This window comes from Sinocyclocheilus rhinocerous, unplaced genomic scaffold, assembly GCF_001515625.1.
Source record: "Sinocyclocheilus rhinocerous isolate Xijiao unplaced genomic scaffold, SAMN03320098_v1.1 scaffold112, whole genome shotgun sequence".
In the NCBI taxonomy this organism is placed as follows: domain Eukaryota; kingdom Metazoa; phylum Chordata; class Actinopteri; order Cypriniformes; family Cyprinidae; genus Sinocyclocheilus; species Sinocyclocheilus rhinocerous.
Window position 1 is genome coordinate 299,943 of NW_015644008.1, and position 27,258 is coordinate 327,200.

Consider the following 27,258-nt stretch of genomic DNA (forward strand, 5'->3'; position numbering starts at 1 on the left):
AAAAATGCTGGGTTAAATATAACCCAGCGCTGGGTTAAAAAGGGACAAACCCAGTTATTGGGTTGTTTTGACCCAGCAGTTGGGATGTTTTGAACCCAACCGCTGGGTCAAAACAACCCAATAGCTGGGTTTGTCCCTTTTTAACCCAGCGCTGGGTTATATTTAACCCAGCATTTTTTAGAGTGTATAAATTATACTTATATAAAACACAAATGAGAAATGTTGCCTTGGCAATTAACTGAAAAGTAATGAACTGAAGTTGAAGTACTTAAAATGACAACTGAAATAAATACATTAAATATAATTAGAAATATTTAAAAAGAAGCTAATAAAACTTACCAAAGCTTAATTAAAATGAAAAAATAAATAAAGGAAAAACACTTAAACGTATACTTAAAAATTACTTAAACAAAAATGACAATTAACTGAAATATAACGTGTTGAAGTTGAAGTGCTAAAACATAAAATGAAAACTAAAATAAATAAATAAAATCTAAATAGAAACATTTTTAAAAGTAAAAACAGTGACAAAATTATATAACAGTAACAAAATTACTAAACTACTAAATTACTACTTCTAAGTAAAATTTAAATGGAAACTGAAATATTAGATGAAAAGTGAAACTAAGAAATGTTGTCTTGGCAGTTAAGAGAAATAGAATAAGATGAAGTGTTCAAATTACTAAAATTAAAACTGAAATAAGTAAATCTAAATTAAAATAAAAAAGTGAATAAAAATAGCAAAATCACAACGAATTACTAAAAGATTTTTTTACTGAACACTGAAACAATGACAAATCGTAGAACTATAAAAAGAAATGTGAAAATGAAAAATGTTGCTTTGCAAACAATTGAAATATAATAAGTTCAAGTTTAAGTTCTAAAATTAGTAAACTGAAATAAATTAATTAAATCTAAATAGAAATAACAAATAATACAAATCACAAAATTACTGAAACTAACTAAATAACTTAAAACTACAAAGTAATTGCACCGCACCTGGTATAAAAGTGACCAGTTCAAAACAGTTTAAGTGTAAGCATTGGCAGTAGTGCATTAAATCACAATAACAGCTTCAGAGGTGGATAAATGGATCATTCATAATTAATATGAAGACGCAGGAGTTGAACTGCTGTCACTTGTGCTGCTTTGATTGGCTTTTATGAAGTGCAAGATAAACAGATTTCTACAGCAATAACACAGTGACTAACTACAACAAGATCACATCTGCCGCCTGTGATACTCCTATAGGGAGTATAGGAACGTGTGTGTGTGTGTGTGTGTGTGTGTGGTGTAATAGAGTCACTCACATCCTCTCGAGTATCTGTTCTCTCTCTCGACAAGTTCCAATTGTCATTTTTATTGGCTTGAAGGGCACTGCAGGAAGAGAACTTCATTTGCGGGGTCGTTCTGAATGAAAATGAGCAACAGGATCCCTTCATGAACAATTGACTGAATATCTTTTTGCTCGACCCTGAAGAAAATTTTATTGCTGTGATATTGCTGTTTTATAGTTTAAGGCACTTGAGCAGGTTTGTCTCAGATGTTTCGTCTAATATGTCTTAGCAGAAATAAAATATGCACAGTGAGATAATTGTTAGGAGCTATAAAACTGCAGGGAAAAGTATGTGAACCCTTTGTTGTTGTTTTTTTGCATGCATTGCAATTTAATCTGAATTTCAGCTTCCAGTCGCAACAAACTGAATACGCTGTGTAAACATTCACATTTACTGTTTTTACACACTTTAAATTGCACTTTTCATTTTTAATATGATGTCATTTATGATTTCTCTCTTGTGCATATTCCTTTATGCATCTCAGAGAGATATAGAGGACTACGTGTTTAACTGTGACATATGAAATTATATATATATATAGAGAGAGAGAGAGAGAGTTTATTTAAGCTTGCATATTGCATGTGTTTTTTGGTGAATTTCATATTTAATACATCAGTCTTTTATGGCTTATACTGTACAGTATGATATAATGAGAATATGGAGCTCCCCATACACAAATGTACATATATTAAATGTCCATATATGAAATTTAATTGTCATATAAAGTAAAAACATATATGAAACCTATTACAAATGGGAATGATTTCATATGCATTATCATGTATATCTAGCCATTACTAATATGTATGTGTTATACATTTTTGGATATATATGACATGTACATGTATATCCGTCTTAAAAACCTGTCAATATGTCTTGATATTATATAAGTAAATATAAAATATAGACATTTGCTTCAGTCAAGTAAGTGTTCATCTTGAAATATTAAATGATATAAAAGGTATTACGTTTACTTCATAAAAATGAGTAAAGATTTCACAGCAAAAAAGCACATAAATCGTGAACTGAAGGTGGAAGTTTTTAAATGATATTAAAAGGCCTTTTACTTGCTTAAAAGTCTAAACTATCAATCAGACGACAGAAGGAATGTAGTAGATGGTGTACAACAGGTTTTTCAGCAACAACAGTTTTGATCATGTCGATCATTTAGAGGCCTTAGAAATGTGAGAATCTTTAAATGGTTAAGTACTGAATGTGCACTAATCTGACAGCGAGTGATTTTGGCGCAGAAAGAAGCGAAAAGCGAATGGAGTGGGAGGAACGGGAGCGAAAGGAGACTTGGAGAGAGAGAACAAGGAGTGGTGGAGAGTGAGGAAGGTGAGAAGAAAGACAGGAGCGGAAGGGAATAAGGGAGAAGTCAGACTTTGATCAGAGTAGAAAGGAGTTTGCCGTGGTACGGGATCGTATACTGCCTTGTCACACACTCTAATCTGAAGGATAAATCTAGACACTTTCTTGATGGTGTTTCACAGAGACCTGAACCACATGTGCTCTTCCCCAGAGCGAAACCTGCTTTTTACACCTCTGATGGGCGTACGGATCGACCCGCTCTCAAACCTGCATCTCTGATGAATTCAATTTTACAGATTATGAAGCGGAACGTAAGATCTCCCCACCCCTGCAGAGAGTTTACAGCACACTGACACAGCTGGGCCGTTCTGCTCACGTTCAGCTGGATGTTTATGATGTACCAGCGAGTCCTTATGGGAATAGATGGGGTTCAAAACAACATGACGTCAAAACTGAGCTCATTTTCTTTCTTAATAAATCTCTGAATTTAGTCTTCATTAGTGCTTATTCTACTAAAGAAAAAATGTCCATCAAAAAAATCAATAATTTTCTCAGCTAAAACAGATTTTCTATCCTAATGATGTAAGCAAGGCCTTGTGGGCAGGGAAACAAAATTTTAACCAACTATATTTTTTATATTGAGTGTTGCTTGTCTGTGCAAAACTTAGAGTTGATTTGAAGTGCTATGATGTTCTGGCTGGTTCCCTAGGAATTTTCCAGTGGGTTGCTATGGTGTTTTGGATGGTTACTACAGCTTTGCTAGGTGGTAGCTAGGGCCAATGTTGCCAAGTCCGTTTTTTTCAATTTGACTTCTTTTATACTGTTGCCTCGGGTTGTTTTTTTAGTCAGCGAAACACCCCGTCCCCTGGAATACAATTTAGACATTCTAACATTCTAAGACTAAACTTTCCATCGACTGGAGCAGATTCTAGTCTTTGACAGTCAGAGAGAAACACAAACCAAAGTAGTCCACTACTACACTTAACGCACAATAAAAATCAGATGATATTATCTACTCGCGCTCCCACAGCTGTTCCCATCCCACCAAAGACAACACTGTGGATATCGGTGCTTTTATTTAAAGGGGTCATATGATGCGATTTCAATTTTTCCTTTCTCTTTGGAGTGTTACAATCTCTTAGTGCATAAAGAAGATCTGTAAAGTTGCAAAGACTAAAGTCTCAAATCCAAAGAGATATTCTTTATAAAAGTTAAGAGTCAACCACGCCTACCTAAAACAGCTCGTTCTAACACGCCCCCACATGTCTACGTCACGATGTGGGAAGATTTGCAGAACACCGCCCAAATGTTCACGCAAAGAAAGAAGACGTAACTTTTATTCTCGCTGTAGTATTGTTGACACTGCAGCCATGTCGTGAAGACGCTGTGTGCTTCGTTGTGAAAGCGAAACTACTTTGTTTGGCCTTCCAAAAGAGGACAATATCCGCTTCGTCATGCCTAGAGCTGATCCGTGCTGATCGCTGAGGAAATACATCAACTTCACGCTGTGGATCGCCGCATCGGATAGAGGAGAAACAATAATGTACAGTATGTGGAAAATAATGTGTCTTAAACCGCATAAGCACATTTCATTACACCAAATACACAAAATAATGTTCTTTTTAGCAACATCGTATGACCCCTTTAATTATTGAAACGTTGAAGGTTTGTTTTTCTTAGTTTGTGCTTAACATTATCTGTCCTATTATGTTGGTGTTGCTAATAATTGTCAAAACAATGTGTCTTAAATATATTTTTTTTCCTTAAGTCCGATGTTTCTTGCTTTTTGGTGTTATTGCCTGAGTAGACACATCTCAGGTCTTTTCAGATTTGTGTAATCTGCTTAATTATAAAAAAAATGTTTCCAATGCTATTTAATGGTGCTGTCAACACTGCACTCCGATAGTTGAAGGAAGAGCTGCAGAGATATTCAAGGCACTATAATTTCCTCGAATATCTATAATTAAACTGCTTATAAATAATTTTTTTTACAGGTGTCATATTTGTGTTTTTTTAGTTCGTTCTAAAGAATATTTTAGACTGCAGATCGAAATAAAATAATTATAAGAATTTTGAAATGAGAGAAATCACTAACTATTCTTAATTTATTTCAGTTTTTTTTTTTGACTGCAGAGCAAAATGGATAGCCTAAAACCTTGCAACTGATGAAATAAAAGAAACATCAAAAACAAGATGTGTAATCAAGAAATATTACTTGTCAAAATTAATGAATTATGTTTGACAGTGAATGCATCTTCATTGCATAGCCGCACATACAATCGCTGGCATCAGTCGCAAATATTAAACATTTAGAAAAATCTTTGTGGAAATGACTGGCAATGACTGGTTCTTGAATTCTGAGATTATAATCTTTAAATACCACACACTATACAATTTAATCTACTGACTGCAAACATCAACTGAGCCCATATTCATAATCGGCCTGACAGATATATTTTTCTTTTTTATCATTCACCAGAGAAAAAAACTGCAAGTCTGCAGAATTAGAAAAGTAGTAGTAAATCTCTCCTTATCAAAGAATGGGTAATAGTTTCTAGTTGCCCTCTGTAAAACAGCAATAGCTGCCTTAGCAAGCATCATTAATATCATTGCCTTACATTATCCAATCAAGAACATAAAATCAAGTCATAATATCCGGCCAGACAGTACATTATTCAGAGCTAAATATTCAGTTGCACTTGAAAATGTTGCATGAGAGAAGTTACATTTATTGTGAATGCTGTTTAATGATGTTCTCAACACACTTTTCTGCATGGGTTCAGTTTTAATTTAATTTTAATTTTAGGGTGAAGATCAGCTGTATTGTCTTCTAATTGGTGGGTAATTATGGACAAACTGTTGTTTAATTTTGCCGCCATTATTTGCATTGTATCCTGATGATCACCAAGAAAAACACACAGAGGGAAGAAACTGGCAGTGTTGATGTGGTAATGTTAGAGTATACCTCAACACATCCTTCACAGCATCCAGGTGGAAATACTCACGATAATAAGAGGTGAAAGGTTGCGTCATTTTATATGCTCACACACACACACTCTCTCTTCAGCTTATCAAAAATGAAAAGATCCCTGTCCTTTCTCTTATTCAAACACATGCACACACATGCTGTAAGTTGATCTATCGCTAGGGAGTGTGTGTTTAATGCTGTGAGCAGCTGGAAATGCATTTGTAACAACATCTCTTGTGCAAACACACGCACACAGTGAACGGTGGACTTGCATCTGTAACAACACATAGACCCTCGGCAGTCCTGCTAATCACCTCAAAGAGCCTGACCTCAGTGTCGGCCCCCTCGGGTTTTGGCTCCACCAGGAGGCCCAGTCAAACTCAATGGGCAGAGCAGTGAATGGGCCCTACGGTGGAGCTGCATGATGGGGCCCACATGCAGAGGTTTCAGCAAAATACACAAAACCACTTCAAAACGTTCCATTGATGTCCGTCAGGGAGCAAAGGCATTCCTGATGCATGAGTGTTCACAGCTGGCTATCCAGTAGCTTTCAGGACTACTTTTATAGCTGGACCCACATCGTGATGCATTCAGCTTCTTCCTGTTTCTGTGCTACACAAAGACAAGTAGCAATACTGTGCAAATCTAGTCCAAATACAATGCAAAAACCTGGAGAAAATGTGTTTTTGGGTGATGCCCACAGTGTGGGCTCTATGGCGGAGCTGCAAGCTGGGACCTACTTATCTGGTGTCTGTCTTCCAAAACAAACACAGCTCTCAAAATAATGATGTCTGGGGGAAAATGACTTGTGAAGCTGTGTCAATATTTTCAGCATTATTCTTTTGTCCATCTTACCTTGCCCTTTCATGTCTGACCCAACACACACACACACACACACACACATTGTTTTTGTTCATCTCTCTCTTCTTCACTCAAATTTGAATTAGGATTCAAATGACTTTGTTAAATGACATGAAAGTCAAATGCTGCCAAGTCATTGTGATTCAAAGATGATCAGTCTGGCAAAACAAATACACTGAGACTGATATCATCACCGATGTTTCCACATAATAATTAATAAGAATAGCCATTTCTATAGTGTTTATGCCAATTGAGATAACATAATTATACAAACTCTCACTCTCTCTTTCAGTTTTAATCCTAAATTTTTTTTTTTTTTTTTTTTTTTTTTTTGACAATCCTTGTCTTTTTCTCTCGGTTTCCTTCAGGAGGAGTGTCGTAATTATATTAAGGTGTTGTTGAGCCATGATGGAGGGCTGTTTGTGTGCGGGACAAACGCTTTTAACCCGCTGTGTGCCAATTACACGGTGAGTGTTCCTCAATGCCTGCAGACTTCACCGTCTCCCCTGTGTTTACCCTCAGCAAACATGTAGAGCGTGTAAAGCGCAATTCTACAACATTTGCAACATGTCACCCACCTCACAGTTTTACTACTAAAATAAATGTTCTTTTACAGTCCAGTCATTAAGAAATGCTTTGTAAGTCAGATCCACTGAATCATCAGAAAGAATTGGTTCAGTTGAACTCATACAGTATGCTTGTTTACAATGGATTAACAGTAGTGAAAGTGGATCAGTATTGATGGAAGGGCAATTGACGATTGATGATTAAAATGATTAAAACTCAATAAATGGATGCACATAATTACATTGGAGAACCTGCAGAGATGATGCTCATTTGAATTGAATCGAAAGCGTGAATGCATATGTACATCAATTGTTTTGTGGGTGAATCTTTTAGGGACACGTCTGAATTATATATCAGCCCCAAATCAAAGGGAAAAAATAAGAAATTATTTTGCATTAAGAAAATGAAGCATTCATATGGAAGCCTATTTCCACCATGGAATAAAACAAAAAAATTCAAAAAGACAGTTCACAATTCGTACTTCGTTTCTCGCAATTCTGAGAAAAATCTGTCTGAATTGCTAGATATACAGTACTGTAAACACAGAATTGCAAGATATAAACTAGCAATTCTGAGAAAAATCTGTCTGAAGTACTCTAAACACAGAATTGCAAGATATAAACTAGCAATTCTGAGAAAAAAATAGACTTGATATAAACTCAGATTTCTGACAATCTGAGTTTCTAACAACAGATTTCTTTTTCTCACAATTCCAAGTTTACATCTCACAATTCTGACTTTTTTCCTCTGAATTCCAAGTTTACATCTCACAATTCTATTTTTTTTTTTTTCATTTAATATATTTATATATTGCAGTTCTGACTTACCTTTTTTGCCATTTTTTTATTCCATGGCAGAAATGGGCTTCCATACACTAATGGCCAAAGTATTTCGTTTTTTTTTTTTTTTTAACGATCACTTGGTCATATGGTATTTAATGATTCATCTTCTTAATGCAAAATATATATATTTTTTTTTCTTTTGAATTTGGGGTGAAATTTCACATGGATGCTTCATGAGAGTCACCCTTTTTGATTTGAGCAGATTTTCTGGCCACATCTCACATTTTGTTGTAAAAATCTTCAAATCTTTGTTTTTACAGTATATTTCAACATCAAAGCTGATTTAATGCTTCATATAAAATTGAAAAAAAAAAGACTTTCTGGAGACAGTTTGGTAGGTTTGTTTTATTTGTAAGATAAAACGTCACACGATAGTTGTGTTTGAAGGCACTGTCTCACGCTCACTAACACTGTCGGCTGGAAGCGTGTAGAAATGATAGCAGCACTTGTGAATGTGTTTGGAGATATGTGTGGTTTATAACAGCTATCATCCTCTCAGAAAGTGTCATATCCCGTCCTCACAAACAGTGTGTGTGTGTGTTTGTTCAGAGAGACACTCTGGAATTGGTCGGCGAGCCCATCAGTGGAATGGCCCGATGTCCATACGATCCCAAACACGCTAACGTGGCTCTGTTTGCAGGTAACCCACACGCTTTCCTAGCTAAGTAATGACTCTACGATCTTTAAAAAAGCATCATATGACCCCTTTAACATCATTAAGCTCAAGGACTTTTCGTTCGAACACGTTGCCACATATATCATCATGGCACAGTGTCGATGCTCACTTCTGGTTATTGACCGCTGACCTCTGCCCTTTGACCTCAGAGGGCAGCTTGTTCACGGGGACAGTGACTGACTTCCTGGCCATCGACGCTGTCATTTACCGCAGTTTGGGAGAGAGTCCGGCTCTGCGAACGATCAAGCATGATTCCAAATGGTTCAGAGGTACTGTTTCAACAGTTTCAACAGTTACTGTTTGGCAATATCAATACATTGTTTTTATTTGTCATCAGTTTTGTTTTTGATTTTATGAATGTTCTTGGGCATTGCCACAGAATTTTTTTTCTTTTTTAAAGAATGGAAAATGATTTAAATATTCCTAATGCACTCCCCCCCCCCGTGTCATATCCTGTCCTCACAAACAGTATGTGTGTGTGTTTGTTCAGAGAGACACTCTGGAATTGGTCGGCGAGCCCATCAGTGGAATGGCCCGATGTCCTTACGATCCCAAACACGCTAACGTGGCTCTGTTTGCAGGTAACCCACACGCTTTCCTAGCTAAGTAATGACTCTACCTCACATTATTCACATAATGTACTGATTTGTTTAGCACTCTTTTTAATCTGTGATAATAAGAGCCGCACACCCAGTGGATACACACAGCATAATAATATTTAATATTGCCTCGTTTTATTTGCCTCCATTAATGTGTTTACCACCTTCTTAAAGGGGTCATATGATGCGATTTCAAGTTTTCCTTTCTCTTTGGAGTGTTACAAGCTGATTGTGCATAGATAAGATCCCTGAAAAAGAAAAAATCCTTTCATTTAGCAAGAATTGATCAAAAGTGACAGTTGGCATGTTATAATGTTTATAATGTCACGAAAATCTTTTTAAATAAATGCTGTTCTTTTGGACTTCTGTTCATCAGAGAATCCTGAAAAAATATTCCACAAAAATATCAAGCAATACAACGGTTTTCAACCTTGGTAATAATAAGAAATGTTTCTTGAGCAGCAAATCAGCATATTAGAATGATTTCTGAAGGATCATGTGACACTGAAGACTGGAGTAATGATGCTGAAAATTCAGCTTTGCATCACAGAAATAAATTACACTTTAAAATATATGCAGACAGAAAACAGCTATTTAAAACTGTAGCAATATTTCACAATATTACTGTTTCGTTGTATTAAAATGCATGTTTCAAAAACATTAAAAAAAATTCAAACATTAAAAAAAAATTCTTATTTAGGGACTTTTTTCATCAATATATGCAATTAATTGTGATTATAGTATTTTTTATATTATAAAACAAGACTTATGGCTTTGCATTACCAAAGTATTTCCTGTAGGTGGAGTTATCAGAGCTCAGCTGCATTTAAACAGAGGTTTATAGATGTGCAAAACTACATATTTTCAAAATTTTTAAAGAAGCTCTGTATAATTAGGCTGTTTCATGTCTACTAACTATAGACATGATCAAAAGTGGTTTTAGCATTATGATATTTTGGGCACTAAATATGGCCTTTCAGTAGGACAACTGACAAATATTCAACATTATTTTTAGTGATACAGCAACAGATTCAAATGAGGGCCAAGTCAAACTTATTTTCTGTTCATCATACCACATAAACCGTCAATAGAGCAAAAGTTGCACTTAACCTGGATTGTTCCTTTAAAGTTGTTTCAGGAAATGTTTGGTAAAAATGGGTTAAACCCGTGTCGCTGCAATCTACCTGTCAGCCTGAAGTGGGGTTTGTTTTGTGGATTTTAAAATAGTTTCAGGAAGCAGTTCACAGCACTGAATTCTGAGTGTGATTTCACACCAGACATACCGAGAGCGCTAACAAAACCAAATGGGATTTAAACATTTTTTATTTTTTTTTACCTGAGTTGTTTTTCACAAATATGCGAGACCTTGTAACCACAGGAAAACTGCACGGAGCTCTTGGAGCCTCATTCAGATGAGAAAAGCTGAATGTGTGTATAATTTAGAGCTCTCTGTTTGAAGCTATGAGTTGAATATCTCTATAAAGGAATCACTGAGGGAGTGAGACTGACATCCCGTTTTGAGCCACAAAGACCTGTGACTGCTTTATAAAACACATACTGCTCAAGAGAGAGAGAGAGAATGTCCTCACTTCACTCTCTCAGCTTTATTTAAGAGGACATGCATGTTTTATGAGGACTATCTCTGCCTCATTTAGTTCTCTCGCTGTATATCTCTTTCTCTCCCCGCCTCCCTCTGGGACTGTGCATATGTTGTTTGTTCAGATGAAATGTCTTTATAATGACTGATGAGTGTTTACTTATTTGAGCTGCAATTTCTCCATAGGACGCCCTCAGACTGTATAATTAAAGCCTGTGTTTGTGTGTGTCTTACAGAGCCTTATTTTGTGAGCGCCGTGGAATGGGGGCCTCATATCTACTTATTCTTCAGGGAGATGGCCATGGAGTTCAACTACCTGGAGAAGGTGAGAAAGAAATGTGCAGGCGGACATTTACACTGTTGTTCAAACGTTTGGGGTTGGTCAAATGTGTTGTTTTTGAAAGAAGGCTCTTATGCTTAGAATGGCTGCATTGATTTATTTGATTAAAATACAGTAAAAAGTGTAATATTGTGAAATATGATTACAATTTAAAATAACTTTTCTATTTGAATATATTTAAAAATGTATATTTAAAAAAGCTGCATTTTTAGCATCATTACCCCAGTCTTCAGTGTCACATGATCCTTCAGAAATCATTCAAGATTTTTTGATGAATAGAAAGTTTTATCGCATACTTGCTGAATAAAAGTATTCATTTCTTTAAAAAAAATGACTGGCCCCAACAATCTATTCTTTCCATTTATTGAAAGTAAATTAATCATTCAAAATTAATCAAGGTTGTAATGTCATACTCATAACTTGCACATTAATAAATGACTGGCTATCCATGACAATTCAGTATTGAGGAACTTGATAGTGCACCGCCCAATACTCAGAGGTCAGCCAATCATAATAGAGGTCATTTACATATTAAAGGTGCAGTACTGTAAAGGTATGGTAGCAAACATTTTGAATTTAAAGGAAAATTTCACCCAAAAATGAAAATTTGCTGACAATGTATTCACCCTCAGGCCATTCAAGATGTAGGTGAGTTTGTTTCTTCATGGGAACAGATTTGTAATGTAATGTAGCATTACATCACTTGCTCAGCAATGGATCCTCTGCAGTGAATGTGTGCCGTCAGAATGAGAGTCCAAACAGCTGATAAATCATCACAATAATCCAGAAGTAATCCACACCACTCCAGTCCATCAATTAACATCTTATCAAGTGAAAAGCTGCATGTTTGTAAGAAACAAATCCATTATTAATACGTTTTTCTTCAAACTGGTTAAAATACCAGTCCTCTATCCATAATGTTTTTTTCTCCAGTTCCTTTAGAAGTGGGAAAATGGTTGGGTAAAACTAAATTATGACTGCTTTTGGTACAAGAAGACTTGACCAACTTTATAATTGGACTGTAAAAAAATAAAATAAAATGCAGTAGAGCAGAGCATGGTTCCTTTAAGTTGTTGCACTATCGTCAAACGACTGAATTCTCACGGTTGATGTGCGAGGTTGAAAAGCGGTTCTCCGGTGAATAGTCACTTTGATTGTAGAACTGAATAGAGGCTGTGTGGTATAAAAACTGAACCGTTTTCTTTTTGAATATGTGTGTGTGTGTGCATTAGGTGATGGTGTCCCGCGTGGCACGTGTGTGTAAAGGTGATTTGGGCGGCTCTCAGCGTGTGTTGGAGCGCCAGTGGACGTCGTTTCTGAAAGCGCGTCTGAACTGCTCGATCCCGGGAGACTCGCACTTCTACTTCAACCTGCTGCAGTCCACCAGCCCCATCATACGCATGCAGGGCAGGGACGTCATCCTGGGGGTCTTCTCAACACCCTCCAACAGGTACACACACTCATACAGGATGAATCTTAAAGAGGACGGTGTGATCATTTGCATTATAGTGGAACAATCTGTGTGTGAATGATGAATGCAGATGAGACAGTAATGTGATTCAACAGCCCTGATGCAAATAAGGACAAAAACCTCTGAGAAGGTTATTTCCTCAAATCATATTGGCACCATTTATTGTCCTATCAGTTTCCATTCCAAGATCTGTCCAGTTACTCTTATGTGTAAGACACTGTAAAGGTGAATTTCTCAAGAACTTAACCTGGTTCACATTTTATTTTATTATTTTATTTTATTTTATTTTATTTTATTTTATTTTATTTTATTTTATTTTATTTTATTTTATTTATTTTATTTTATTTTATTTTATTTTATTTTATTTTATAAATAAATGTATTTGTTTTATGACAATAATGACATAATTATAATAATTACATATTTAATTTTGCTTATTTTCATGTCAGTAATATCCTGTAGCAGAAAAAAGTTTGTTTGTTTGTTTATTGCTGTATGATATTATTTTCATGACAATTAAGCATATTTTCCCCACCAAATTCTTGTAATTATAATGAATAAAATCTCATTATAATTACAGTAATTAAAATAACAACAAATAATGATATGATAGCCTAAATTTTTTTATATTTATTTTAATTACAATATTACATTTATTTTTATTTATTTTCAGTACAATAATTATATAATTGTAATATATAAAATGTATGTATTTATTTATTTATGATATTATTTTCTTAGTTTCATGACAATTTAGCATATTTTTCCCACCAAAATTCTCATGATTATAATGAAACAAAATCTAGTCAATCTATTAATAATCTAAAAATAATGCAAAATTGTTTATTTTATTATTTTATTTTTTTGCTGTATGGCATTATTTTAATGAAAATTAAGTACATTTTTTTCCCATCAAATTTTCATAATTATATTGAAAAAATCTAATTCTAAGTATAGTAAATGATTATATACAATGATATATATTGATGCTTTTAAAGTATGTATTGGTTATAATTCATATAGTAGTATTTTTTTTTTTGCACTACAGTATTGTTAAAGTTATGTGAATCTAAAGAGAATCACCATTTACAACAATGAGAATTTCACAAAAACGAGTAAAACATCCGCGCACGGTTATGAAAATGAGGTGATGAGGGAGAAAGATCTTAATTGTCATTAAAATAATGTCCTAAAATAGACTTGCTTTTCTAATAAGTAAAATATGATTTCCTTTGGGGTGAAATATGATCTGGGCATGTTTTTGTGACATTCACCTGTAAATGTGTAAAGATTACGAGACGTAACTAAATTGAAGGGAAATGGAAAATGGCTCTGTACACGCACGTACGAACGTTCCTCTGTGATTTAGCTTCTTATTAGTCTGTTTTGAACCCGAGCAGCACGAATGAATCCAATTTCAAGGCAATTTGGATTTTGTTCTTTTGATATTCTGCCTAAAGGGCTGTTTTTCTCTAGTAGAATGACAAAGTGAAGAGTCGTGAGAGTTTGATTGTCTCAGGAGAAAAAAAAAACTCTTTAAAATTCTGCTATCAGAGATGACAAGAAATGGCATAAACACATTTTAACAATGGGCAAAAACTGATCTGCTTTCCACAGGATTGTAAATGGCCATTAAATTAATTAAAAGTGACAGAAAAAGACATTTAAAATGTTACAAAATATTTCTATTCGAAATAAATGCTGTTCTTTTGAACTTTCTATTCACAGCTTCAACTTTTTATTCATAAAAATGAAAATTAAATCAGGGCTTTTTTCCCACAAAACTGTTAAGCAGCACAACATTGACAATAATAAGAAGAGCAAATCAGCATATTAGAATGATTTCTCTTGTGACACTGAAGACTGGAGTAATGATGCTGAAAATTCAGCTTTGCATCACAGGAATAAATTACATTTTAAAATATATTCAAATAGAAATCGGGTCATTTAAATTGTAATAATATTTCACAATATTACAGTTTTTACCGTATTTTTTATCAGCAGCCTTGGTGAGCATAAGAGACTGCTTTCAAAAACATTATAAAACAGTTGTATGTATTAATATGGCATTCAGACAGTGACATAGTAATTATGGGATGCAACATTAGTTCTAACTCATTTGCTGATGTTTATGATAATTATTTTACAATGATTATCTCACAAAGTACCATGGTATTATCATCACTAAAGTACCGCCACAGGCTGATTTTCACGGGAAGGTAAGAGATGAAACGCTCTCACTAGAGGTTTATACACTGACATTTTATATCTCTGTGGAAACTGAAACCCCTCAGAGGAAATAGTGGCATAACATTTCAAAATAGGTGCCAAAGATTCTATGATTGACACATACAGTAAATGTAAAATGTTTCCTTGTCGTATCACAGAGTGATTTTACAGTGGCACAGCATACCTGGGAGTACCTCGAAAGAAATGATCACTGGAACAAGCTAAAAAAACGAAAGATTTGATGTTGAATTCCACATTGAATTTGCGTTTCGGCGCAGCACGACTCCAGCTTTTTTGTCAGAAGCTTGAAATAACTCCCAATAGAGAATAGACATTTACATACTGTAGACCTAAAATAAAAGGGGTACGGAGACAAAGCAAGCAGGAGAGATGGCAGAAGATTCTGTAGAACAACCAGCCGATAATCTGAGCTCATGGGCTTATTATCAAAGAAAATGAATCGTTCTGTTCTGTGCCGAGCTAAATGGATAAACAGTCAAGTACATCATAAAACCAGCCCAAATGTTGTTCCATCAGCTCTTTGTGTGGGTCCCGAGAGCTCGTAACACGCTGTAAGAGCTCTCACTAGTCTTCCAGGCTCCGCGGGTAAGCACGCGATGAGTGTGTGTTCAGTATGATATACTGCAGTCCATCAGGCAGATGATGAGGGCCGTTTTCACTAAATTACCTCTCATTGTGTTCGTATGATTAGAATAAAAATGAGCTTCGTCATCAGCTTCCAGGGGGATATTTTTGGTGTTGTATCTGCTCTGCTAGATGTGGTCATTTTTTTCACTAGGAAAGACAGCCGTTGAGAAATGAAGGGAAACAAGATGAATGGGGAGTTGTCATGAAATGGACCGTTTTTACACTTTTGTGCCCAAATTTTCTGAAATATGCATTTATTTATGGGCATATTGTGACCGCTTTTGGTCCAGGTTTTGTTCTCTCCGTGTGAATGAAGAATAATCCAATATGCCACGAGTAGCTGTCAATAACAGTGATTTCACCTCAGGTAAACTCTCTTAACCATATTACAAATCACTGTAACACACAGCCTTGATTGGCTTACTACCTTTTTAATAATAATAATAATAATAAATATAAAACAATCTGATTATTATTGTTAGTAGTGAACAGTCACTCAATTCTATATTAATATTTTGTTACCGTTTTATTATTATTATTATTAAATAACAATATATAAGCCATATATTAATATAAAAACATGCATAGGGTAATAAATTATATTTTTGTAAAAAAATATATATATATATATATATATTGTTGTTGTTGTTGTTATTATTATTGAGCGTTAACTGATTTATATATTAATATTTTGTATGTTTGTTTGCAACCATCAACAACACCTTACAATTAGGCTAATGAACTATGTTATTTGGTGCAAGAATTTATTATTATTATTATTATTATTATGAATCCAAATTATATTATAGTTATGATATGTATTATTATGATATGTAATATGTATTATTTTACAAACAATAATAATGATAGTAATAATCAGAATAATAAAAATACAATTGTAAAAAAGTATGAAGTTGGCAAGTAATATAGTTCATTAGCTTAACTTAAATTTTGTCATGGGAACTCTCGGAGGGATTGGCATGGTAATGTACATGACAATGTTAATGTATTTGGTCTTGGCGGAATAGATCTGCTACGCTGCTGCTGCCTTGCTACTACTTGCTACTGCCAATACATCCACAACATGCTGCTGTGAGCATGTAAGAAATATTGCTGCTGCAAATATAACATACATGAAATAACCCCTATATAGTGTAAATGAATCACCACGTAGCAGATCTATACAGGTGGAGCTGGGGAAGGTGAAGGGTTTCTGAAGCAAACTGCAACTGCTACGGCAAGCACTAGTCATATATTTGAATGTTGAACAGCGAGCTCATTGGCTACCGATACAGGAGAGAACCAATCAGCTGTGCCATGTGATAATGATGTCATTAGGTCAGATTGAGTTAGACCTACCGGACTGCGCCATCTAGAGTTTCATGCCAGAACTCTGTATGTGTTTACTGTTGCCAAGCTATCTGTTTTCTAAATGTATTTTTAAATACCTTACCTTAAATACCATAAATAGTCTGGCTGTGTTACTCGCTCTGGTGTTATAGCTGAGCTTCTATGCCAAAGTACAAAAAGCCTGAAGCTCCTCCTGCTTTGCGCCGTGTCCATTTTTCTCATTTAGTCCTAATTTCTCAGACCCCCGTGGTGTCCTGTCTCAAATGGGCGCGAGAGGCTTTGCCGCAGAGCTTTGTGTGATGAGGTGATCTTGGCCCGTTCACCTCAAGCCCACTGGGCTGGGCAGTTACACAGGCATGGTGCCAGAAAGCCTTTAAAGTAGTGGACGATAGGTGACCAGGGTCGAGTGCCAGAGAGAACAGGGTGAAAGTAGAGCTCGTTTGTCTAGCTTGAGGTTTACAAGGCTGTAGATCAATGCATCTGACAGCTCATTGGCTGGATTAGAGTTGGAGGCCACAAACTTCTGACAGCTTATTGGCTTAAGAGGTGTTCTCAGAATGGCTCCTATTCGGACCCCGTCTGCCCGTCTAATTTTTTGCAGTGGCAACGCACATACAAAACTGTTTTTGGAAGGAAAATTATTATATATATATTTTTTTTTTATGAAGTCTCTTATGCTCACAAGGCTGCATTTATTTGATCAAATTACAGTAAAAACAGTAATATTGTGAAAGCTTATTACAATTTAAAATAAGTGTTTTCTTGTTACAATGTATTTTAAAATGTAATTTATTCCTGTGATACAAAGCTGAATTTTCAGCATCATTACTCCAGTCTTCAGTGTCACATGATCCTTTAGAAATCATTCTAATATAATGATTTGCTGCTCAAGAAACATTCCTTGTTATTAACAGTGTTGAAAACAGTTGTGTTTTTTTTTTTTGAAACATTATACTTTTTTTTCCAGAAATCCTTGATGAATAGAATATTTGATGAATATTTTTTTATTTGCATTTATTTAAAATATAATAAAATAATAAATATTAAAATATATAAAACATGATAAATGTCTTTGTCACTTTTAAACAGTTTAATGCATCCTTTGCATTTCTTTAAAATATAAATCTTTTGAAACATTAAAATGAATCAAAGTATTAAGTTATTTAAAAAAAAATATATATATATATATATATATAATAAAATATAATTAAAATTATAGAAAAATTTACTTATTTTATTTTAATAATAATAGTATAGTTAACAACAACAAATGCCCATCTCGGAAGTAGCTGCTTCCCAGGCGCACGTAAAGCAGCAATAGATTCTGGCAGAACAATATACAAATAACATAAAATAAATGAAAAACTTCATAAAAGCACATAACAAAATGACTAAAACTACAATTTTAAATTGAAAAGTGAAAATATGAAAATAAAAGCTAATTCAAAAAAGTAGTAAATACTATAATAGTATGTAGAAATATTAAAATAACACTGTACTCTAATACAGATAAAATAGCATGCAAAAGTATTGAGTAAAATTGTCACTTTTTTTAATTAAAAAAAATAAATAAAGATGGCAAAACTTTTTAAAGGTAGTGTAGAAACCTGTTGACTTTCTTTCTTTGTGGAATACAAAAGGTGATATTTAAAATATATATATATATATATATATATCGTGATGTTTTTTGCCAGTATAACTACAGTTAATGGGATACAATAATGTTTTTGTTCAAAATAACATTCATCAAAATATCTTCATTTGTGTTCTACAGAAGAAAGTAAGTCATGCAGGTTTGAAACAACATGAGGGGGAGTAAATGAAGACAATAATTAGCAAACACTACTAATGAAATCACAGTGTGTCAGAAGGTTGCATTATTCTTTTAATCACCTTCATTTTTAGTCACCTGCTGAGGTAAAATGAGAGAGGTGTCAGTGCCCTGGCACTTGTAGAACATTATTGTTTTTCCCTTTATTCCTTTTAAATAACTGAGGTAATTATAAGGTTGTGCTACTCAGGCAAGCTCAGTAAAGGAGACAGAGAGCAAGATGCCATCCAGTGACATCTCTGTTAATTTGGTGTAATTTTTGGCACAGATGTCCTCCATAAGAGCGGCAGGCGGTGGGCTCAGGCCCGTCTCCAAATCAGTCCATTAACACCAAGCCCACTGCGTCGTTTCTGTCCATCAATCTGCACGCATTTTCCAAATTTTCCAAATGAGACCCTTCGTTCCCAAAGCCCTTTAATTACCAATAGCCCATATTTTACAGATCAGACCCCATATTTTACGTGTATCTATTAGTGGGGGATATTACAGCGGAATTGAGCAGAAATGGAATGATTAGAATTGAATGAACAGACCTCATCATATCCGAATGTGATGATTGTACTGGACCTGTCTTATCTGCTTCAGTTTTATTTAGTCACTGTGTGGAAGGGGGAAGGACTCATTTGCACTCTCATTGTGATCAGGATAATGTAGCTATTGTCTCAAATTCAAGTTTGCATCAAAATTATTTTCCCTAAATGATTCCATTGGGTTGAGTGACGTTTTCTTTTCGGTGTCTGATTAAAAAATATAGCACCGTTAATTTATACAATCATAAGCTTTAAACCTAGTGTGCTTCCTCGCTGCATAGTTCACCCAAAAATCAAAACTCTGTCATCATTTACTCACCATGATATCGTTCCAAGTCTCTATGACAAAAGAATGTTTTGAAGAATGTTGGTAACCAAACAGTTTTGGTTCCCATTGAATTCCATTGTATTTTTGTCCATATAACGGAAGTCAATGGGAACTGAAACTGTTTTGTTAACAACATTCTTCAAAATATCTTCTTTTATGTTCCACACAAGAAATAAAGTCATGTAGGTTTGGAAATCATTTTTGGTAATTGAAATAAAGCTAAAATAAAATAAAATATAAATAGATGAAAAGCTTAAACTTAAAGGGGTCATATGATGCTGCTAAAAATAACATTATTTTGTGTATTTGGTGTAATGAAATGTGTTTATGCGGTTTAAGGTAAAAGAACACATTATTTTCCACATACTGTACATACATGTTTCTCCTCTATGCCCCGCCTTTCTGAAACGCGTTGATTTTTACAAAGCTCATCGGTCTGAAAAAGCAAGGTGTGCTGTGATTGGCCAGCTATCCAATGCGTTGTGATTGGCCGAATACCTCAAGCGTGTGACGGAAATGTTACGCCCCTCACCATACTGTGATGATGCCCAGAATATCTCTTTGTATTTGAGACTTTAGTCTTTGCAACTTTACAGATCTTCTTTATGCACCAAGAGCTTGTAACACTCCAACGAGAAAGGAAAAATTGAAATCGCATCATATGACCCCTTTAAATTACTAAGTAAAATTATTAAAATAAAAACTGAAATAAAATAAATTAAAGCTATGTAGAAATATTTTTTAAAAGCACAATAGCACAATAAAATGACTAAAACTTAAAAGTTAAAATGAAAACTGGAAATAGGAAAATAAAAGCGAATTCAAAATAGTAATAAAAACTGTAATAGTATATAAAAATACTAAAATAACACTGTAGGCCTACTCTAATACAAATAAAATGTGACCCTGGACCACAAAACCAGTCATAAGGGTCAAGTTTTGTGGTCCAGGGTCACATATAGCATGCAAAAATACTGAGTGAAATTATCAATTTTTAATTAAACTTTAATTAAACTTTTATTGATGCTTTTCAGTAGCTGTTGAATTAAATGTATTTATTTATATTGATTTATGTACAAACCTGATTCACAGGGAAACAAAATTGTGTTTAAAAGTAACCTCTCTGATGAAAAAAACAGCTAAAACCAGCATATGCATTTAGCTGGTTTAAGCTGGTCAAGCTGGTGTTCAGCTGGTTTTGGCTGGTTGATCAGCTGGTCCCCCATCCTGACCAGCTAAAGAAGTGGTCAAAACCCCTCTAAAACCAGCCTGCTAAACCAGCTATGACCAGACTGGAAGACCAGCTAAAACCAGCCAACCTGCTGTTTTTTTACCAAAGTTTGCGGGGTTTGTGGGATTGAGTCTATGAAAGTTTGTTTTGTTTGAGTCACTTATTGAGTTTTGTTGGAGGGCCAGGGGCTTGGTTTTGTCACAGCACTGTCATTTAAGATAAAGGACAGTGAGGTTTGGTTCATCTCCGGCCCAGCATTGGCACAGTTTTGGCCAAATGTTGTCCAGCGTTGGCTCAGCAGGCCTGGTGTCAGGTGAAGGGTGCAGACAAGCCCTCTCTCTCGAGCTCCAGCGGGACACCAGGCAGAACTCGCCAAATCTCACCGCGCTCCAAACACACATGTTCTGAGAGCAGCTGATGGGACCATGTGTGACTGCAGACACAGGCCAACAGACTGCTCCTGTTTTACAATCCACACAACATCACAAGAATCATAAACCCATTGTTAATATTTGCACATGTTTGGGCTGTTGTTTTTCTAACAAAATGATAACACATCTTGGAGGAAAATGTGGATTTTTTACAAAGTTAAAGGGATTTTGCAAATAGGATGGAAATGTAAATTAAGAACAAGTAAAAGCCTACATTTATTTATTAATTCATACATTTAATCTAAACAATATTCCCAAGAAAAGGAGAGGGGGGAGGGATTATTATTATTATTATTTAATACATTTCAAATTATTGCATAACTTAATTGTGATATTATGGTAAAAGAAAACTAACAATGATTATTATCTTTTAAAAAGTCTAAAACTTGTTCTAATATATTTAGAAATTTACATTTAGATGATTTTACTTATATTTATATAATTTTACTAGATTATGTTTAGATAATTTGACTTAAAATACAATTAAAAATTGTTTTGTTTGCACTCCCTTTCAAAAAGTTTGGGGTTGATAAGATTTTTTGTTGTCGTTACTCTAGTCTTCAGTGTCACATGATCAGCCAGAAATCATTCTAATATGCTGATTTGCTTCTAATATGATCATTCTGATATGATTATTTGGTCATTATTATCAATGTTGAAAGCAATTGTGCTGCTTAATATTTTTGTGGAAACTGATCTTTTTTTCAGGATTATCTTTTGAATAAAAAAAGTAAAAGTAAAAAACAGCATTTATTTTATTTGTAAAATTATAAATATCTTTACTGTTACTTTTGATCAAATAAAAATGAATTTCTTACTCAACTCAAACTTTTGAACGATAGTGTATAACTATTAATTTTTGTGTGCATGCATCAGAGCACACCAGAATTGATAATTTCATGTTTTGCATAAGGCTAAATACCATTGAATTCACAACAAGTCTTCGATAAGATTTGTTGTCTTGTTGTGGCTGAAATCTGAAATCTGGACAGATAAGAGGATCCAAGTTTCCTCAACAGTCCATCTGACCTCCCACCGTTTGGAAGTGGAGGAGAGAGACAAGCTGCCCTGGAACACATGGTGAACACCTGCAGACCAGAACACACACACACACACACACACACACCATCAGGCTGTACACTTGCCCATCCTGGCAGTTCATTTTACAGTTTCCTTCTGTGTCTGATCTATGATTTCCTTTTTGTTTCATTGTATCAAGCTATAATATGTTGCTTTTTTCCTCAGTTTATAACTTTTAAAAGGAAGAATTGACCCAAAAATAAAACTGTCATCATTTATTCATCCTCATGTCTTTCCAAAGAGGTTTTTCTTTCTCTCATGAAACACAGAGGATGTTTTTCATACATTGAAAGCATATTGTGACCAAAAAGCACCACGAAAAGGCGAAAAAGCAGTCCATATGTGTGCTGTATAGTTATATGTATAATAAAGCCTATGTGCTATACAATAGCTGTATGTAAATATGGTGAGCTTAAGTCACTTGAATTTGCATCACTTGAATTTGCTCTTGAGATTTTATCAATCTGATGTGAGTGGCTGTGGAGACGCTCTCTAATGAGATGCAGTAGAGGCAGATTGGTCGATTAGTCTGTCAGCTCCAGAAAAACGAATAGTCTTGTTGTGACATGTCACTTTGGCTTAGGGTAACAGTGTGTGTGTGTGAAAATGTGTCAGACAGTGAGTGTGTGTGTGTGTGTGTGTGTGTGTGTTTGAGGTGTGGATTGGATCAGTGATGTGTCTTGACCCTCTTGTTCTCTGTGTCTACCCAGCATCCCCGGCTCGGCAGTGTGTGCGTTTGACATGCAGCAGCTGGCACGTGTGTTTGAGGGCAGATTCAAGGAGCAGAAATCACCAGAATCCATATGGACACCTGTACCTGATGAACTGGTACCAAAACCCAGGTATCTATCTATCTATCTATCTATCTATCATTCTACCGATCCATCCATCCTTCTGTCTATCGTTCTATCATCCTTCCATCCATCCATCTATCGTTCTATCATTCTACTGATCTGTCCTATCCATCCATCTTTCATTCTGTCATTCTACCCATCCATCCATCGTTCTATCTTTCTACCATCCATCCTTCAGCAATTGCACTGGCTTCCAGTAAAGTATCGAGTTGAATTCAAGATTCTAGTTACTTACAAGGCACTTCATAATCTTGCACCCCAATACCTTACTCAACTTCTTCATGTTTACACTCCTTCACGTGCTCTCAGATCCTCATCTTTAATTTCTCTTGTGGTACCTCGGATTCGACTAACTACCATGGGTGCCAGATCTTTTAGCTATGCTGCCCCCCGCCTATGGAACTCACTTCCACCTGATATTCGCAACAGCGATTGCCTGCTGACTTTTAAAACGCGTCTTAAGACATATCTTTTTATACAGGCTTTCTTATAATGTTTTATTGAGTCTTTACTGCACTTTATCTGTATATGCGGAGTGTTTGTTGTGTGTTTTTTTTTTTATTGTGTAGTGATTTGTATTTATTTTTATCTTTGCTTGCTTGTGAGGTGACCTTGGGTGTTTTGAAAGGCGCCATTAAATAAAATGCATTATTATTATTATTATTATCCATTGTTCTATTATTCTACTGCTCTATCATCCATCCATCCATCCATCCTTCATTCTATCTTTCTACCGATCCATCCATCCATTGTTCTATTATTCTAACCATCCATCCTTCCATCATTCTATCTCTCTACCGATCCATCCATTCATCCATCATTCTAACTTTCTACTGATCCATCCATCCGTCCATCCATCCATCCATCATTCTATTATTCTACTGATCTATCCATCCATCCATCCCTCCATCATTCTATCATTCTACTGATCTATCCATCCATCCATCCACCATTCTATCATTCTACTGATATATCCATTCCTCTATCATTCTGTCATTCCACCCATCCATCCATCGTTCTATCATTCTACTGATCTATCCATCCATCCATCCACCATTCTATCATTCTACTGATATATCCATTCCTCTATCATTCTGTCATTCCACCCATCCATCCATCGTTCTATCATTCTACTGATCTATCCATCCATCCATCATTCTATCATAATACTGATCTATCATCCATCTATCATTCTACCCATCCATCCATCCATCATTCTATCTTTCTACCAATCCATCCATCCATCCACCATTCTATCATTCTACTGATATATCCATTCCTCTATCATTCTGTCATTCCACCCATCCATCCATCGTTCTATCATTCTACTGATCTATCCATCCATCCATCATTCTACTGATTTATCCATCCATCCATCCACCATTCTATCATTCTACTGATCTATCCATTCCTCTATCGTTCTATCATTCTACCCATCCATCATTCTGTCTTTCTACCGATCCATCCATCCATCCATCATTCTACCAATTGACCGCTTGATAGCTAGTTGCCTTCTTCTGGTTTGTAGCTTGAAATGTCAAGTGTTAATTAGTGAAGCATCACTGTATCAGTAATGTGGTTCTTTTACTTTTCTAGGCCTGGAGGATGTGCTGTCCAGGGGTCGAGATTCAGCTCCTCCAACACCCTTCCTGATGAAGTGCTGAATTTCATCAAAACTCATCCTCTGATGGATGAAGCGGTACCTTTGCTTGGACACAGACCGTGGATAGTCAAGACTATGGTCCGGTAAGATGCGTACAGCTACACAACACAGGTGTTACGGAAAAATATCAATAAACCACAAGATGCTTGTTATATGAAGTGTGTTGCTGAGAGTTGAAAAGGTGAAACATAATTCTCAAGGCCTGCTAAAAGCCGTGCTGCTTAAACTGAAATTGGTTGAGATATCAGGAGCCCGAACTCTGCTGTAGTATGGCTAATGTTAGCAGCACCGACACTCAAAGGACATCATTCTGTGAGCATTCCTGTTAAGAGCGTTCCTACAGTGTCTCTCAAGGTTAGCGAGGGGAAAAAAAACCTTAGTTAAAATATAAATCTGAACTCCAGAAGTGCTTCTGCAGAGAGTAAATTGCCTGAGGCTTTCAGAACCAAAGCAAAGCTTCTCTGCAAGGAGGAAAAATATAGCTATAAATCATCTCGCTTTTAAAAATTGGATTGAAATGGCCACTGGGTTCCTTCATGATAACTAGAAGTGAATTGACACAAAGGAGAGTGGTACTCTGGTGTACATTCGATTCATATTCAATAACAGACCATTTTGCCTGAATGTTTATCTTGAATAAACGTTAGTGAATTACTCCTCATAAAGATTTCAATGACTTGAAGCAAAATAGTCAGCTCAGGTTTTTCACAATTACAACCAAGTAAAAGTACACAGAAAGTAAGGTTGGTGTGAGCCGTCAGAAACTCTGGTGAAACTCCTCTGTGTTTGCTGACTTTGATCCAAATAAGCCTTTTCACACCTAATCTTCTTAAGTCTCAACAGAGATAGTATTTACACATCTTATCTCTGACATCCCTTTTTAATTATTTCTTAAGCTGTATTAAGAACAACACACCAAGAATGGTTTAAAACAGATAGCGGCAGCACTAAAATCTGATTTATGTTTGAAGCTATTAAATGACAAAATGTGACCATAAGCTGAATTCAACGGATCAAAATGAACCCTATTTACTTTCTTAATGTTCCGGTGCACAATTCATAAATTAATGCCGTTCTAAAGAAAATATGTCTTTGCAAAGTTTATTCAAATTGTAATACCTTGATTTACCTCTGAAAGGATTGTTTTATTCATCAGAATTGTAAATAGGCCGTGTGGGTGGGGAAAATAATACAGGGTTACATTTTTTTCTTATTCAATATTCTGTTTCTCTTGGAAAAATATCACATTATGGTTGAAAAATGGCTTGCAAATGCAGTTTCGTGTTGATTTTAAAGCACTGTTTTATTTGGCTACTGTAAACAGCTTACAGTTAGCATGATGAAATATATTCTTGGCTGAAAATTTCTCTTTTATTGTCTTTCATCATATTGATGTTGCAACTGTTTTATAAAAGCAATAAGCTTCTGTAATGGTGTGCATATTGTTCTATTTTCTTCACTTTAAAGGTACCAGTTGAACACTATGGTGGTGGACACTGAGGCAGGCCCACACCGCAATCGGACTGTGGTGTTTCTCGGATCCACCAGAGGAACCGTTCTCAAGTTCCTCATCACACCCAGCCCGGAGAACCCGTACTCCAACACCAATACCTTTCTGGAAGAGATGGAGGGATACAACCCAGAAAGGTGAAGGGATTTTTTGTTTGAAACCAGTTTGAGGCAATACACTACAGGCAAAACCATTGTTTTTTTCAGGCATGGGTCAGACTTCTGTCAGACTAGTGGAAAGACAACATCCAAAATATACATTTAAGTGTTTATTTTATTACACTTTATCTATTTGTATGTGCAGATTTCAATTACAGTACACATGTTTAAAGGCTGTATTCTCAAAATCTTCACTTCAGTAACATTTGTATACACCAGACTTTGCCGTTTTTAATCTATATTCTGATAGTTTCTATATAATTTGCCTGATAAATATTTAAGTAAATTCACCTTTATTTACAAATTTAAAAAATATAAAATATATACTACGATAGGCTGTCCTACCTGCCTGTCAACGTATGTATCTAAACATAATCTAGTAAAATTCTATACAAAATGGGTATTTGCATATCTTCGTGCACTCTGTTCGTGCAGACATGATACGTCATCAGCGCTTTCCATTACGCTAACTGCAGACCGAGCGAGAATGGAAGGCACTATTATTGTAATAGGTAACGCTTTAGATTACAACCCGCAAAGAACTATGTAAGTATACTGAATTTACGGTGTACGTTTCTGTAATTATAGTGTACCTATAAAGAACATACGTGTAGGTATAAGGGAACAATGTGTTACGTTTGGGTAATAAGGGGGTAACAAACAGATATGCAACCTGCAAAGAACTGCGCAAGTAAACTGAAGTTACAGTGTAACTTTTTTGTAATTATAATGTACCTATTCAGTACCTCCGTGTAGGGAATAATATGCGAAGTTTGGAGAATAAAGGGGTAACAACCTGTAAAATTACAAATCATTTATACTGTAAGTATTTTGAAACTAAGAGGT

At 35.3% G+C, this 27,258-nt stretch overlaps 1 protein-coding gene across 1 annotated transcript in view; it reads left to right on the plus strand.

The window, feature by feature from the left end:
* Positions 1–27,258, plus strand: part of LOC107757803 (semaphorin-6B-like) — a 119,855-nt gene that overhangs the window by 77,688 nt on the left and 14,909 nt on the right. The window contains exons 6-13 of the mRNA XM_016575386.1: positions 6,846–6,944; positions 8,436–8,526; positions 8,712–8,831; positions 10,995–11,083; positions 12,331–12,548; positions 22,938–23,069; positions 24,678–24,827; positions 26,212–26,391. Coding sequence (XP_016430872.1) covers positions 6,846–6,944; positions 8,436–8,526; positions 8,712–8,831; positions 10,995–11,083; positions 12,331–12,548; positions 22,938–23,069; positions 24,678–24,827; positions 26,212–26,391 — 1,079 coding nt within the window. The remainder of the gene's footprint in view (positions 1–6,845; positions 6,945–8,435; positions 8,527–8,711; positions 8,832–10,994; positions 11,084–12,330; positions 12,549–22,937; positions 23,070–24,677; positions 24,828–26,211; positions 26,392–27,258) is intronic.